The following is an 18,247-nucleotide window of genomic DNA, read 5'->3' as shown; positions in this document are numbered from 1 at the left end:
GCCCTGTTCACACAGAGCTACGACCTCACCACGCTTACGCCGCTAATTCCGACCTGAATAATTTATCAGATCGGGGCGAGAACGGCGTCAAAATCTTGAAAATCGATGAGTATCGTCCGCAGATTGCTTGATCTACGCTTGTACAAAATTTCTCCACGACCACCGTGTTTCCGATACGATGCTTTCGCGCTTGTACCACGTTTCCACCGCGACCATTACCGGTCGTGTGCCGCTCCTACTACGTTGTCACCACGATATACACGACCGTACTGCGTTGATAGACATACTTAAAAGACTGCTCTACGCCCTCTTGCCGACTACACTACGTTCTCGACACGATCATTGCACGATTTGATTCAATGCGTTTAAATAAATTGAGAGACTTCAAACAGCCTTTCAGATCAATCAAACTCGTTGAAAAACGAATAGGCCGGAATTGGTACACCTTGTTATCCTTCAGTAAGAGAAGATGCTGGTCGAATAGCTGATTGAAAATATTACTAGGAGGAAAAGAAGCAGGAGAGAAAGCAGATACTGGTTCCGGCCATGGCTAGCTGCAGAAAGAAGGCTTCAGACTGTACATTACGATAGACAGGTCAGTGAGTTTAGATTGGTAGACACGACGTCGGCGAGTATAAACGTAGTTCAATTATTCGCCGATTGCACTACGATGTTATTACGACAATGAAGATCTTGCAACGATGCTTCCATGATGCTTCTACGTTTATGCCGATTTTTCTACGCTATAACAATGCGTCCACCCCGATTCATTGTAGCCACGCTCCTGTTACGCTTGTCTTGAACATTTTCAAATAAGCGTAGCGAGGTCGTGAAGCTTCACGATCTTAGCGATTCTACTGCGACCCTACAATGTTCATGAAGACCCTCTCGCGATCTGCCATGATGATACCACGAATGGTCACGATTCGGTAACTAGTTTAGAGCGTGGTAAAGGCGAGGCCCTGTGTGAACGGGTTATAAACGAATAATTTATTTGATCATCTTTTTCAAGCTTTCCCGTTCACACACAGGGCCCTGCTTATACCACGCTCTAAACCTCTATACCCCTGGTATCGGAAACGCGACGGTCGTGGAGAAATCGTTATTCAAGCGTAGATCAGGCGATCCGCGGACGATATATACATGTACTCATCGATTTTGACGCCGATCCAGCACCGGTCTGATAAATTCTTGAGGTCGGGATGAGCGGCATGAGCGCGGTGAGATCGAAGTTCTGTGTGAACGGGGTATGTATGAACTAGTATGAGTATATTCATTATTATTTCCAGTGAATCGAGCGGGGCCGTGTTTACAGTGTGAAAATGTCACTAATATAACTGAAGAGTGCACTCTGTTTACAAAGGCTTGCGAGGTTTGTACTCCAACACTAGTAACAGATAAATCATTGCTTTAAAACGTATTGATATTGAATATTTCCAAAAGAAAAGTATGAGGACCAATAATAGTTAAAATAATATTACGTTGTTAAATTAAACTGACACGAGTGAACTTTAAAGGGATTATAGGCGAGTTCACTCCTAATGCTTTATGACATCCCAATTTCAGTTGTTTCTTTCTTTTGTTACATGTATTTGATGTTAGATATTGGTTATAATTAAGACTTATTGTTTTTCGTGTCTTGGTGTTTTGAAATGGTACTGTGTTAAACGTTAAATTTTATTTTTGCACACATTTTTGCTCTTCAATTGTAAATATTGATATAATTTCCCATAAACATCATTCGGAACTCTTCTGCCATTTTCCATCGGAAACAACCACGGATGTATGCCCGTACATCAGTTGAAGTAGTTCGTAAAATTTGAAATAATGGTATTGATAAATGGTAGTGTTTTAAAGTGTATTTTGTATTATCAAGTTTAAATTGATTGCCAGTGAAGTGTATAATTGCATTAATGATAAAGAGTAAACTGAAATTACTACGTGATTTACTTGCATCATATGACTCAATAACACAGCTGGTAGACATGAACAATGCAATTCTGAAATACATCTTACGAAATTAATTACATAATAGCATTTCATAAAGTATAATAATAAGTGAAATGGCGGATAATTCCTTACTTATATTTGTATCATTATGTTACATTTACAGGTATGTTTTCTGGAGAGAAACACGTACAACAACACCTATTACTACACATTGGGATGCGCCGACAAACGGGTACAATGCATATCTAATTAAAATAGAATTCGGTCATTATCTATATGAATTTGCCTTTCAAATATATGAAGAAAAAATAATTTCACAACCATACGCTATCATTCATGTGCTTATTAAACCAAGAATTCTTCACATGATTTTAACTTAACATTAAAAAAAAATGGAAAACACTATTCTTACATATTAAGTGTGATATTATATGTTATTCATGAATTATGTTCAATTTAAATTCATACTGCACATGATTGCCTTCCGTATTCGAACAAAATTTATTATTTGTGAGAGTTTTTGTAACTCACAATTGTTGAGATGTTGCGCCATTTCAATACACTTATGGGTACTCCATAAAGCTTCTTAAAGGAAAAAAAAATCAATTTGTGTCAAGTGAACATTTTCGAATTGAAACAGCGTTTATTTAAATACCCTCTATTTATTTCCAAAATAATTCAAATAATGCGTATGGCTTTATTGGTTGTATCTTTTCCTTGTATTTTTGTGCGTAAAACTTATTTGTTTTATCAAATTCAACTAAGTTGACATTTTTTTCTAAGATGCTTTATGAATACGGCTAATTTGGCTCCTTGTTTGCACCTGAGGTACATTCACTACAGATTATCGTGTGTTCACCAATTCAAATTAATAGCCTACTGTTATCTTGTGTGCATGAAAATCAAACACTAGTGTTTTTCTTATTTGGATCAATTTCATAGACTTTTACTCTTTTCTTTGCATCAAATGCATAGACTTTTACTTTTCCTCTTTGCATCATTGCATAGACTTTTACTTTTCTTCTTTGCATCAAATGCTTAGACTTTTACTTTTCTTCTTTGCATCCAAATCATTCACTTTTGTTTTTTTCTTCTAAACACCAATACCACTGATTTTCTTGTTCACACCAGATTCATACACTATTGTTGCATTAAATATACACGCTTTTGGTGTTTGTGTTTTCGAAACCATTTGTATTACAGCTCTTGTTTTTGTGTTTGCATCAAATTCATAAACGTCTCGACATCCTGCTTTTTGTTTACCATTGTCATACCGGATTTCGTGTTTTTTAACAAATGCATATACTAGTTTTGTTCTTGTGAGCACCAAATCCAGAAACTTCCGCCTTTCTCTCCTGCATCACATTCATACACTTCTAGTTTTCTTGCTTGCATGAAATTCATAAACTACTGGATTTCTTTCTTGCATCAAATTCATACACTTCTGGTTTTCTTTCTTGCGTCAAATTCATACACTACTTGTTTTCTTGTTAGCAACAAATTCATGCACTACATGTGTTCTTTCTTGCATCAAATTCATATACTACTGGGGGGTTGTTCTGCATTAAATTCATACACAACTGGTATTCTTTCTTGCATCAAATTCATACACTGCTGGTTTTCTTTCCTGCATCAAATTCATACACTACTGGTTTTCCTTCCTGCATCAAATTCATACACTACTGGGGGGTTTTCTGCATTAAATTCATACACTGCTGGTTTTCTTTCTTTCATCACATTCATACACTACTGTTTCTCTTGTTTGCACCAAATTCACACACTACTGTTTTGCTTGTTAGCAACAAATTTATACACTACATGGTTTCTTTCTTGCATCAATTTCATCCTCTACTAGAGGTTTCTCTTGCATCAAATTCATACATTACTAGGGTTTTCACTTGCATCAATTTCATACACTTCTGGGGTTTTCTCTTGCATTGAATTCATACACTACTATTTTTCTCTCTTGCATCAAATTCAGACATTAATAGTGTTTTCTCTTGCATCAAATTCATACACTACTAGGGTTTTCTCTTGCATCAAATTTATAAACTACTGAGGTTATCTCTTGCATCAAATTCATACACTACTAGGGTTTTCTCTTGCATCAAATTTATAAACTACTGAGATTTTCTCTTGCATCAAATTCATGCACTACTGGTTTTCTTTCTTGCATCAAATTCATGCATTGCTTGTTTTCTTTCCTGCATCAAATTTATATACTACCGGTTATCTCTTCTGCAACGAATTTATTAACTTCTTTTTATCTATCATCATCGAATTCATACACTACTGGTATTCTTTCTTGTATTAAAATCATACAATTCTGGTTTTCGTTCTTTTTTCAAATTAATACACTACTGGGTTTTTTTTCTTGCGTCAAATTCATATACTACTGGTTTTCTTTCTTGCATCAAATTCATACACTACTGTTTTTCTTTTTTGCATCAAATTCATACACTACTGTTTTTTTAACCTGCATCAAATTCATACACTGCTGGTTTTCTTTCTTGCATCAATTCAAATTCTTCTGGTTTTCTTTCATGCATCAGATTCATACACTTCTGGTTTTCTTTCTTGTGTCAAATTCATAAACTTCTGGTTTTCGTTCTTGTATCAAATTCATAAACTTCTTGTATTCGTTCTTGTATCAAATTCATACTCTACTGGGTTTTTTTCTTACATTAAATTAATAACTCTTGGTTTTCTTTCTTGCATCAATTGATACACAACTGGTTTTATCTCTTGCATAAAATTCATACACTACTGGTTCTCTATCTTGTTTCAAATTTATACACTACTGTTTTTCTCTTTTGTAGCAAATTCATACACTTCTGGTTTTATTTCTTGCATCGAATTCATACATTATTGGGTTTTTTTCTGGCATCAAATTCATACACTGCTGGTTTTCTTTCTTCAAGTTGCATTAAATTCATACTCTACAGGGTTTTTCTCTTGCATCAAATTTATACACTACTGGGTTTTTCTCTTGCATTAAATTCATACACTACTGTTTTTTTCCTGCATCAAATTCATAAAATTCCGCCTTACACTACTGTTTATCTTTTTTGAATGTTTTATTACTTGAATTATCAAATCCATTTACTAATAGTTTTAGAATGACTTTCAGTTTAAGAATGTAAATGTTTTAGTTATCAAATCCATTTACTAATAGTTTTAGAATGACTAATAGTTTAAGAATGTGAATGTTTTTATTATTTTTTGTATCAAACCACTAAGAACAATTTCTTATTTTCGTATGTAATTGTTTGTTTTAGCAATCCTCTTGTCTTAATAAAACAAGGCGTTCCCTGGAAGACATCATGGCGGTATCCAGATATGATCGCAGAAACAACATGGCTGAATCTAGTCCCCCAAGTATTTCTAACACAGGTCAGTACAGTAAATAACAATAATATTGTTCGAACTCAATGCGTGAATTAACTCGAAAAGTTAAAATGGCGTTGTTATTTTAAAATTACTTCATGATCATGGGAATTTTAACTTGTGAAATTACAAACGATCCCATGCTAAGCAATAGAGTTAGCATGAATGGATATATAAATTAAGTATATTATATTTTAACAATATTTAAAAGAAGAGTTCGTATTAATTATTTATCAGTAAGCGTTTCAAATCATTCGTCAACGGGGGTAAACACTGTTATTAAGCCTCTTCGGTGCGTACTACACATTTTCCAGTACTACACCCTCATTTACTACCACAGAAAAGACAATGGCGGTAACAACTAGAGCTATGAAAATACCAACAGCGCCGGCAAATGCAACAGGATCATATAATACAACAACCAACAACTACGCAACAAGTACAATATTGGAATCAGCAAACACGACAACAACAGTTGCACCAGCAAACACGACAACAACAGTTGCACCAGCAAACACGACAACAACAGTTGCACCAGCAAACAAGACAACAACAGTGGCATCAGCAAACACAACCGCTCGACCAGCTGCAACAACAACAAAAAAACCTGAGCCAGTCAAAGAAGAAAGCTGCTGTCAAATATGTACCAATACGCTTGGTGACATAGTTTGTAACGATGAGTTGTTCAAATGCCAACCCGGTAAGACGCTGTTTAATAATTGGTATATATAATGTATTTGTTTATGCTTTATGTTGCGCGCGAAATATAACATATCGTATTGGCTTGGATGCTTGGGAATTACCAAGTCAACCAGAAAAAAATACCTCTTAGAATACAATCTACATTATCAGCTAATTAAGTTGCATGAAGACAATCATTTAGTGATAGTTAGAAGACTTGAAGTACCTTTTTAATTAATAAGATTGGTCATAGTGAGCGTAGCGAACGAGCCCTTCTTAATCCTTGAAGTAGGTCATCTAACTGTCTTAGAATACAACCTCATTGGCTTACACATTGTCAATGCAAAATCTAACACTTGAAGTGTGGATGAGAGGCAGTAGGCGGACCTTTAAACACCCGCACAAATTGAACTTCTTAATTGAATTAAGCACAGATCTTTATGATTGTATAGCTGCATTTTCATTGGCTGAAAATGTAGGTCAATTCTTAGTACTTGGCTTAATCAGTTAGATGCCACTCATCCAATACACACTACCTGCGTCATATTTTGCGTTGACAATGTGTTAGTCAATGGGCATTCGGAGCTCCTCGGCCATTTTTTATCGAAAACAACCACTGATGTATTTGGTCGGTTTACATACTCAAAAAGCGGTACGTTTAAGTCCGCTTCAGTCCTCTTCCAAACGTCACTAACCACAAACTCTATCCCTGTTACCTGGACGAAGGCTTTTGTATGCCCACTATTTAAAAAGGGTGATTCCAGCAACCCAGCAAACTATCGACCTATCTCACTTACATGTATTTTATGTAAATCATTAGAACACATTATTGCCTCAAATCTCTCTGCACATCTGACCAAACACAATATTCTCTATGATCTACAACGTGGCTTTCGAGAAAAGCGCTCATGCGAAACTCAACTTATTGAGCTGACCGACGATCTTGTAAGAATCACTTCCTCAGGTAATCAAACTGACTTAATTCTTTTGGACTTCAGCAAAGCTTTTGATAAGGTAAATCATCTCAAACTTCTACTCAAACAACAGGATTATGGTGTTTGTCCACAGGTTCTCAAGTGGTCCGAGGCATTTCTCCTTCATAGAAGTCAGACAGTAGTCTTGGATGGCGATCATTCTGAAGAAGTACCCGTAACATCTGGTGTACCTCAGGGCTCTGTACTGGGTCCCTTGTTGTTTTTTTTTGATTTACATAAATAACCTCCTTCTACTATCAAATCACAAGTTCGACTATTCGCAGATGATACTGCTGTTTACCTTACCATCAATTCACCCTCTGACTGTGCTATCCTTCAAAATGACCTCAAACAACTGGAATTATGGGAAAAAGATTGGGATATGGAGTTTAATCCCCCCAAGTGTCAAGTTTTGCACATAACAAAGAATAAGCATATCATCAGAAATCGATACATTCTCCATGGCCAGATCTTAGAGCTAGTCTCAAGTGCTAAATATCTTGGTGTTGACATATCAGCAGACCTCACCTGGAACACTCATATCTCGAGAATTACCACCAATGGAAATAACACTCTCAACTTCATTAAAAGAAATATAAAAACAAAAACAGAAAGTGTCAGGACTTTAGCTTACAAAACCCTTGTCCGCCCACAGTTAGAATATGCAAGCACAATTTGGCACCCACACACAAAATCAAACACCAATAAAATTGAAATGGTTCAACGTCGGGCTATCCGTTGGGTTAAACATGACTTCTCTCCTCTTTCCAGTGTTACAAACATGCAGGAAAGTCTTGGTTGGCGCTCACTTGAACAACGTAGACTAGATTCCCGACTTGTAATGTTTTACAACATATACCATCATCATGTTGCTATTACGCTGCCATCTTATATTCAAACACCAATAAGATTTACCAGACTAATGCACCCACTATGTCGCAGACAAATTCAAGTAAAAACTGACTATCACAAATTTTCATTCTATCCTCACTCGGTTGTACTTTGGAACAGTTTGCCAAATCATATTGTCACTATGCCCACCCTGACACATTCAAGGTGGCTGTGGCAACCATTAAGCATTTAATAAGCGAGCAGTGTTTTTATCCTTTTACCAGTTCACCAATCACTTTTTATCATGTTACCTAAATTGTGTTCTCTTTTATACCCTAGTTCTCACTTTTCTGATGTGATTTGCCTCATCAGTGTTTTATAAAAAAAATTCACTAACAAGCCGGCGCGCACCGTTCATGTCAGTAACACTCGGAAGAGGAGTTGACATTAAACAAAGATAGTAGATCGCGAAGTAATTTTATTTAGCAGTTAAACTTTATGACTTAACTCTTGGGAATCTTAATTATGTTTGCAATAATACACTTCACGGGCAATCAATTTAAACTTAGATCAATAAAACCAATTCTAAAACACTACATTTAATGAAGGATATAATTAAAATATCTACGAACTACTACACCTGATTTACCGGCAAAAATCCGAGGTTGTTTTCGATAAAAATGGCCGAGGAGTTCCGAATAAGCCAATGAGTCAGTATTCTAGAGACAGAAAGATGACCTGAAGTAATGTTTTAATGATTAAGAGGGCTCTTTCACAACACTCACTTCGCTCATTCTTCATTATTAAAATGTTCCTTTATGACATCTAACTATTACTTATTATATAATTTTATTCTTACTTGTTTTTGTCTTAAGTGAACTAATTATTAATCAAAACGGCCTAACGTAAAGCAAAAGAAATTTTAAAGTATACAAAAATGATTATTTTGACACAGGAGCGTGTTACGACGAAATAGGATCCCATGGATGCCAAGTAATTCTTGACAAGGACTACTGTAGCAACAAAACAAACGCCAAGAAGACGTGTAAACTGTCATGCCAACTTTGTGATTTGGGTAAGCATTTTTGTTAAGAAAACGAGATAGCTGGGACCTGTTTCATTTAATACAAATTGAAACTGCACAAGTGTCATACGGTTGTTAATTTTTAGTTGACTGAGTTAAATCAAAACTGAAAATCGAAATAAACATACAATGTATTCGTAATGGTCATTGTAAGTTATAACTGACGGCATTGCCATTCATTTATTGTTTTATTGTTTTATTGTGTTATTGTTTTATTTAAATCGCTTATATTTTACGACTATGTACACGCGAAGTCTTGCGACATGGTATGTAACTGAACATTAAATGTAGATGTCCAAGTCCGATTTGTTCTTGTATTATACGACATGAAAGTAGATTCTCAGCCAGCTACTCTGCTACCAATCATATTTATTTGTAGCTAACATTGGCAGTATTGTTTATATTAAAACGAAACCACGCTCCGTTTATCTTTCAGTGGACGGAAACTGGGCAGCCTGGGAACAGTGGGGGGATTGTAGCGTCTCGTGTAACAACGGAACACGTTTGCGCATGCGCAACTGCACTGACCCCGCCCCAGAAAACGACGGAGAAGAATGTCATGGTAACAGTACCGAGACCGAAGATTGCAGCGGGGGAGATAGATGTCCAGGTTTTGTTCCCAAAATCTTATGAAGACTCACTCTTTTACAAAGAAATCAAAGCGCCCAAAGTACTAGTTATGAAACTAAGACCATTTCATTTTTCGACTTTGATCGATTACGATCATAATGAAAACTTCCAGAAATGTCTCCTTAACAAGACTTAAGGTTATGTTATTCTTTATTATCAAATTGTATATACAGCGGACGGTGAATGGGGTACATGGAGCAGGTGGACTGGATGTAGCAAGACATGTGGGGTGGGGATGCGTCACCGGGACCGCAATTGCGACGACCCTTATCCCGAAGCCGACGGTCTGTTCTGTCTGGGCGAGGCGAGGGAGTACGAAATCTGCTACAACAAATCTTGCGAAGGTATCTCCTTTTAACTAGAGTCGTTTGTCACAAATGTAATTGCAATTCGGGTTTTCTCCTTCATGCGCAATTACGAAAAATTCACCAAATATGTAGTTGTTTTTAAGACATGTATGAAACATAGCCCGAGCTGTTTTGTATTTGAGTAAAATCAGCTATTTAAGCACGCTACGGGTAGTTTATGCCATATGACTATACTGAAATATTTCGAAACCATTTCATGTTAAAGACGGCCACTGGGATGCCTGGAGCGACTGGGGAACATGCAGTACCACGTGTGGTTTCGGCTACATTTCCAGGACCAGAAATTGTTCAGTGCCTTCTCTCTTCGGACACGCATGCCTTGGGGAGTCGAAGCAGACAATAATGTGTGTCATTGATTGCAATGGTATGTAACGAGACCAAAGTATATTCATGTATACATGCAAATGCGTAGTTAGACTTACTTTAATACATATCGAGGGTTTAGCACAAGACTGCTTTATTTTATGTTGAGTTACAACTGTATGTTCTTCTATGAAATCTCGGCGTAAGCTCCCAAAGAAAAAAAAACACACTTTTATTACTAAATGCCCAAATCTCATTAAAATCAGTTCCCCAATACACGCTTCACGACGTTGCGCTTTGTGCATAACGTAATGCAATGAAGTGAATGTCACGATATCATTTTAATGTGAATTAGCTTAGACTCAGTATCTACGCAGTTGACCGTTTTTTCAAGCAGTAAAATCATTTGAAGTACAAAAAAGCGGCCATGTCAGATTATTTTATTTACATAAAATTCCATTAATCTGTTTTTCAGATGGTCTGTGGGATGATTGGAGTTCATGGGGCACGTGTAGTCGCACATGCGGAGTGGGCCAGATGTCACGTGACCGGAACTGCAACAGCAATGGCATACTTGGACGTTCGTGCGTTGGCAAGGACTCGGAAACTGTTCTGTGTCACAGCGAGGCTTGCGAAAGTGCGTTATTTATTCCTCAAGGGAAACTATACGTTACAACTATTCAGAAACAGTATGATTCAGATATACTGCCATCACCACGATCTGTTATCCTGACCATTGAAGTTGAAAGTTATAAAATAGTATAGCATATCAATACAGGTCATTTCTAATACAATGCATAAGCATTAAATGTAGAGTGATAACCTTAGTGTTGTCGACTCTGTCTTCGGCGTGCGAAACCTCTGACCTTACCTTAAAATCGTTTTTAAATAAAACTGGGTACACACATTGCCAGAGATAAAAAAGAGACGTGAAGCAAAGCTCTGACAATAACAATTATAGAGTTATGCCATGTTTGACCGAAACAAAAGAATGTCAGACGGCCGTTGGAGTCCACCTCCAGTACTGTTGTTCTGCTCAATGTTTTTATATTTTCGGTTTTCAGAGGAAATATCTGCCTTTGCTGTAAAGGGTATCGCTAAGGAAGGCCCACGGAACGGCAGCATTGTTCTGACAATAGTGCTGACAAATGACGGAGAGGATTATGACAAAGAAACTGGCATCTTTAACTGCTCTATACCAGGTACAAGTGATAACGAGACTGGTGTCTTTAACTGCTTCTTTACCAGGTACATGGTATAACATGAGTGGTGTCTTTAACTGCTCTCTACCGGGTACACGTGATAACGAGACTGGTGTCTTTAACTGCTCTGTAACAGGTACATGTGATAACGAGACTGGTGTCTTTAACTGCTCTGTACCGGGTACATGGTATAACAAGATTGGTGATTTTAACTGCTTAGTACCAGGTACATGTGATAACGAGACTGGTGTCGTTAACTGCTCTATACCAGGTACAAGTGATAACTAGACTGGTGTCTTTAACTGCTTCTTTACCAGGTACATGGTATAACAAGAGTGGTGTCTTTAACTGCTTAGTACCAGGTACATGTGATAACGAGACTGGTGTCTTTAACTGCTCTGTACCGGGTACATGGTATAACAAGAGTGGTGTCTTTAACTGCTTAGTACCAGGTACATGTGATAACGAGACTGGTGTCTTTAACTGCTCTGTACCGGGTACATGTGATAACGAGACTGGTGTCTTTAACTGATCTGTACCGGGTACATGTGATAACGAGACTGGTGTTTTTAACTGCTCTGTACCGGGTACATGGTATAACAAGAGTGGTGTCTTTAACTGCTTAGTACCAGGTACATGTGATAACGAGACTGGTGTCTTTAACTGCTCTGTACCGGGTACATGTGATAACGAGACTGGTGTCTTTAACTGATCTGTACCGGGTACATGTGATAACGAGACTGGTGTCTTTAACTGCTCTGTACCGGGTACATGGTATAACAAGATTGGTGATTTTAACTGCTTAGTACCAGGTACATGTGATAACGAGACTGGTGTCGTTAACTGCTCTATACCAGGTACAAGTGATAACGAGACTGGTGTCTTTAACTGCTTCTTTACCAGGTACATGGTATAACAAGAGTGGTGTCTTTAACTGCTTAGTACCAGGTACATGTGATAAAGAGACTGGTGTCTTTAACTGCTTTGTACCGGGTACATGTGATAACGAGACTGGTGTCTTTAACTGATCTGTACCGGGTACATGTGATAACGAGACTGGTGATTTTAACTGCTTAGTACCAGGTACATGTGATAACGAGACTGGTGTCTTTAACTGTTCTATACCAGGTACATGTGATAACGAGACTGGTGTCTTTAACTGCTTCTTTACCGGGTACATGGTATAACGAGAGTGGTGTCTTTAACTGCTCTGTACCGGGTACATGTGATAACGAGACTGGTGTCTTTAACTGATCTGTACCGGGTACATGTTATAACGAGACTGGTGTCTTTAACTGCTTTGTACCGGGTACATGGTATAACAAGATTGGTGATTTTAACTGCTTAGTACCAGGTACATGCGATAACGAGACTGTTTTTTTTCTTCTTTAACTGTTCTATACCAGGTACATGTGATAACGAGACTGGTGTCTTTAACTGCTTCTTTACCAGGTACATGGTATAACAAGAGTGGTGTCTTTAACTGCTCTATACCAGGTACATGTGATAGCGAGACTGGTGCCTTTAACTGCTCTGTACCGGGTACACGTGATAACGAGACTGGTGTCTTTAACTGTTCTGTACCGAGTACATGTGATAACGAGACTGGTGTATTTTACTGCTCTATACCGGGTACATGGTATAGCAAGATTGGTGAATTTAACTGCTTAGTACCAGGTACATGTGATAACGAGACTGGTGTCTTTAACTGATCTGTACCGGGTACAAGTGATAACGAGACTGGTGTCTTTAACTGATCTGTACCGGGTACAAGTGATAACGAGACTGGTGTCTTTAACTGCTTCTTTACCAGGTACATGGTATAACACGAGACTGGTGTCTTTAACTGCTCTTTACCAGGTACATGGTATAACAAGACTGGTGTCTTTAACTGCTCTATATCAGGTACATGGTATAACAAGACAGGTGTCTTTAACTGCTCTTTACCAGGTACATGTGATAACGAGACTGGTGTCTTTAACTGCTCTGTACCGGGTACACGTGATAACGAGACTGGTGTCTTTAACTGCTCTGTACCGAGTACTTGTGATAACGAGACTGGTATATTTTACTGCTCTATACCGGGTACATGGTATAGCAAGATTGGTGAATTTAACTGCTAAGTACCAGGAACATGTGATAACGAGACTGGTGTCTTTAACTGCTCTATACCAGGTACAAGTGATAACGAGACTGGTGTCTTCAACTGCTTCTTTACCAGGTGCATGGTATAACAAGACTGGTGTCTTTAACTGCTCTATATCAGGTACATGGTATAACAAGACAGGTGTCTTTAATTGCTCTTTACCAGGTACATGTGATAACGAGACTGGTGTCTTTAATTGCTCTGTGACAGGTGCATGTGATAGCGAGACTGGTGTCTTTAACTGCTCTGTGACAGGTGCCTGTGATAGCGAGACTGGTGTCTTTAATTGCTCTGTGACAGGTGCATGTGATAGCGAGACTGGTGTCTTTAACTGCTCTTTACCAGGTGCATGTGGTTAATAGACTGGCGTCTTTAACTGCTCTAAACCAGGTACATGTTATAACAAGACAGGTGTCTTTAACTGTTCTATACCAGGTACATGCTATAACAAGACAGGTGTCTTTAACTGCTCTATTTCAGGTACATGTTACAACAAGACAGGTGTCTTTAACTGCTCTTTACCAGGTACATGTGATAACAAGACTGGTGTCTTTTACTGCTCTATACCAGGTACATGGTATAAAAAGTTTGGTGTTTTTAATTTCTTCTTTACTAGGTACATGTGATTACGAGACTGGTGTCTTTAACTGCTCTAAACCAAGGTACATGGCATAACAGGTTTGGTGTCTTAAACAGATCTATACCAGGTACATGATATAACAAGTGTGGTGTGTTTAACTGCTTCTTTACCAGGTACATGATATAACGAGATTGGCGTCTTAAACTGCTCTATACCAGGTACATGTGATAACAAGACAGGTGTCTTTAACTGCTCTATACCAGGAACATGTGATAACAAGACTGGTGTCTTTAACTGCTCTGTACCAGGTACATGTGATAACAAGACTGATGTCTTTAACTGCTCTATATCAGGTACATGTGATAACAAGACTGATGTCTTTTACTGATCTACACCAGGTACATGTGATAACAAGACTGATGTCTTTAACTGCTCTTTACCAGGTACATATTATAACGAGACTGATGTCTTTACCTGCTCTTTACCAGGTACATGGTATAAAGAGACTGATGTCTTTACCTGCTCTTTACCAGGTACATGTTATAACGAGACTGATGTCTTTAACTGCTCTTTACCAGGTACATGTTATAACGAGACTTATGTCTTTAACTGCTCTTTACCAGGTACATGGTATAACGATACTGATGTCTTTACCTGCTCTTTACCAGGTACATGGTATAAAGAGACAGATGTCTTTAACTGCTCTTTACCAGGTACATGTTATAAAGAGACTGATGTCTTTACCTGCTCTTTACCAGGTACATGTTATAACGAGACTGATGTCTTTAACTGCTCTTTACCAGGTACATGGTATAACGAGACTGATGTCTTTATCTGCTCTTTACCAGGTACATGTGATAACCAGACTGATGTCTTTAACTGCTCTTTACCAGGTACATGGTATAAAGAGACTAATGTCTTTACCTGCTCTTTACCAGGTACATGGTATAAAGAGACTGATGTCTTTACCTGCTCTTTACCAGGTACATGGTATAAAGAGACTGATGTCTTTACCTGCTCTTTACCAGGTACATGTTATAATGAGACTGATGTCTTTACCTGCTCTTTACCAGGTACATGGTATAACGAAACTGATGTCTTTATCTGCTCTTTACCAGGTACATGTGATAACGAGACTGATGTCTTTAACTGCTCTTTACCAGGTACATGGTATAACGAGACTGATGTCTTTACCTGCTCCTTACCAGGTACATGGTATAACGAGACTGATGTCTTTACCTGCTCTTTACCAGGTACATGGTATAAAGAGACTGATGTCTTTAACTGCTCTTTACCAGGTACATGGTATAAAGAGACTGATGTCTTTAACTGCTCTTTACCAGGTACATGTTATAACGAGACTGATGTCTTTACCTGCTCTTTACCAGGTACATGGTATAAAGAGACTGATGTCTTTAGCTGCTCTTTACCAGGTACATGGTATAAAGAGACTGATGTCTTTAACTGCTCTTTACCAGGTACTTGTTATAACGAGACTGATGTCTTTACCTGCTCTTTACCAGGTACATGTTATAACGAGACTGGTGTCTTTACCTGCTCTTTACCAGGTACATGGTATAACGAGACTGATGTCTTTACCTGCTCTTTACCAGGTACATGGTATAAAGAGACTGATGTCTTTACCTGTTCTTTACCAGGTACATGTTATAACGAGACTGATGTCTTTAACTCCCCTTTACCTGGTACTTGTGATAAAGAGACTGATGTCTCTACCAGGTGCATATGATAACTAGCCTGGTGTTTTAACGGCTTTATACCAGGTACTTGTGATAACGAGACTGGTGTCTATAACATCTTTACCTGGTACATATGACAATGCAACTGATATATTAAATTTCTCTATAACAGGGCCACGAAGATAAAGTCATAAAAGTATGAAGAATATATATGCTCTCTTTATTTACTGCAGATACCTGCAGGCTCTGAGAAAGAATTGCCTTAATATGTAAATGTACCATTCTAGTTTGTTTAGTTTCCACCGGAAAAAATGAAAACTTGCTGAATTTCTCTCTGAAGTGGCGATGAGTTTAAGGTTATGCTAACGTTTATCAAGTATTGACTTGTAACAGCTGTTCTTTTTATTATACATACATTTCTTTTTCCAGGCTTGTACAGCTTCTTCGTGAGTATCGAGAAACAAATGGGTGTGAATCAGGCGTACTGCGCGTTGATGGTCGACAATGAACCGAAAATACACATAGCGTCCCGCAGCGCCTTTGATAACTCACAATCTTACCAGCAAGCTAGCAACTCCGTGGTGCTGGATTTGAAAGCTGGTGACGAGGTCTACCTGGGCAGGTGCTCGGCTCCTACGACCATGACACAGGAAACCACGTTCAGTGGCGTGCTCATGGTGGCACATGACTAGGCAGACAGTCTATTGTGATTGGAGGATGGTGTATAATACTTTATGAATGTTAGTTTCAAACCACGTCAGGCGCTGTTTTATTTTTAAGCGTTATGACAATCAGTGTTTATATTTTTCCTAAATAAGGCTACATTGAACCAATGTTAACTGTATTTAAGTGTATTTTACTGCTGTGTGAGTGGTTGAGCCCTGCTCCGTTTCACGATTGTAAAGACTATTTGTGAGTTAATGGCTTTGACTTGGTGATGTCGTTATTTAAATCAGAGACTAGTTGGCGCATTATTCAATGCCATTGATATTCCATTCGAAACTTTTGGATTAAAACGAAGTGGCAATATATTATATACGTCATAAATATATATTTTACACGTTGAGACTGCAATATTAGTTCATCTGCCAAATTAAACAGTTTTGAAGGGATGGCTCAAAACTATCTGGAAGTTGATAGAATAAGACACTGTGTACTATTACCGTTTAGAGTTATTCACTTGCAATTGTTAAACAATTCCTTTAAATCTGACCGGAACTAACTCTAATTTACCGAAAGAAAGGCTCACTTTGTTCATGTTGTTTTCATGCATTAAAAATACTGTATGTACATGCACTTGTACAGCCTCTTTCGTTTAGCTGTCCGAATATCCCGTTCCTACCGTGCCTTAAGGGCTTTGATAAGTTTTGAGCTATTGGTGTACACGTTAAATAACTACATGTCTACAGTCATGCCTGAGGTGTCATCTTGTCCACAATAGGGAATATACCATAGGTGTTTAATATTTACATTCGGTCAGATTTTCAAGCTGATTTAATAGTGCGGTAAGGAAGTAGAATGTTCTATGGATTTTCTGCAACCAGTCACATATCCACTCTAATCAAGTTTTCTAAATAGTGAAAATCATCAACATATATGTATTTAAGTTTAGGACTAGAGATATATGTTAAATTATGAGCGGTTTTCGTCAGCCATTATGTCTTGTAATTGACCAGTACTATTCCTGTGCGGAGTTTCGACTGAGGATTTATCCCGGTGTCTCACCACTCCCTCTTTGTCAAGATGACCCATGTGTGACTACCGGGTCTGACTATTTTAAAATTGAATTAAGATAAGCAAAGTTGAAGCAGTTATATCATTCGGGTACGCCGTACCCTCTCCAACTTAAGACTTGAAACTTGAAACTTGAAACTTGTTTATTTGATTAAACGCCTAATTTTATAAATATACTCAATGGCGTTGTACACAGTAATGTAAACAAATATAAAATCGACATCAATACAATTCATAAAACACACGAAACATACTTAAGACAGGTAAATGCGACATTATAAAAATAAAATGCGATTGTGTGAAAAATAAAAAAAGAATAAGTTAAATTAAAACTTGTATGGGTCTACTATAAAACATGAAAGCGTCATACCCAAAAGCGTCATATACCACAATGTGAGTACTGTGTGGCCCATATTTAAAAGTATCGTAGAATATATGTTTTAAAATATACATGAAGGAAGTAAAGAATATAAAAATAAATGTTGAACAAAACAGAAAATGATTTGGGTCAAAACAGTCCGCCCACCAACACTGTGTTTATTTAGAATAATGCATAGTAGTCCCTGAAGTAATGCGTTTTCAAGTTTTTAGACTGTCGGCTGCAAGCCGACAGTCTTTAGAGAGCGGTATTTCAGAAACGCGACTAGTCGCCTGACACGACATATTGAACATGAATATAT

At 37.7% G+C, this 18,247-nt stretch overlaps 1 protein-coding gene across 1 annotated transcript; it reads left to right on the top strand.

Moving 5' to 3' along the window:
• The first annotated feature begins 1,292 nt into the window (after positions 1 to 1,292).
• On the top strand, positions 1,293 to 17,125 carry LOC128241678 (coadhesin-like). Its single transcript, XM_052958711.1, has 11 exons — positions 1,293 to 1,372; positions 2,114 to 2,182; positions 5,229 to 5,343; positions 5,678 to 6,037; positions 8,779 to 8,898; positions 9,344 to 9,517; positions 9,711 to 9,881; positions 10,111 to 10,269; positions 10,684 to 10,845; positions 11,273 to 11,410; positions 16,263 to 17,125. The coding sequence occupies exons 3-11, from the start codon at positions 5,274 to 5,276 to the stop codon at positions 16,523 to 16,525; spliced, it is 1,617 nt and encodes a 538-aa protein (XP_052814671.1). The 5' UTR covers positions 1,293 to 1,372; positions 2,114 to 2,182; positions 5,229 to 5,273; the 3' UTR covers positions 16,526 to 17,125.
• The last annotated feature ends 1,122 nt before the right edge of the window (positions 17,126 to 18,247 follow it).

Source organism: Mya arenaria, chromosome 7, assembly GCF_026914265.1.
Source record: "Mya arenaria isolate MELC-2E11 chromosome 7, ASM2691426v1".
NCBI lineage: Eukaryota > Metazoa > Mollusca > Bivalvia > Myida > Myidae > Mya > Mya arenaria.
The sequence above is the reverse complement of the archived record's forward strand: the minus strand, read 5'-3'. Positions and strand labels throughout refer to the sequence as shown.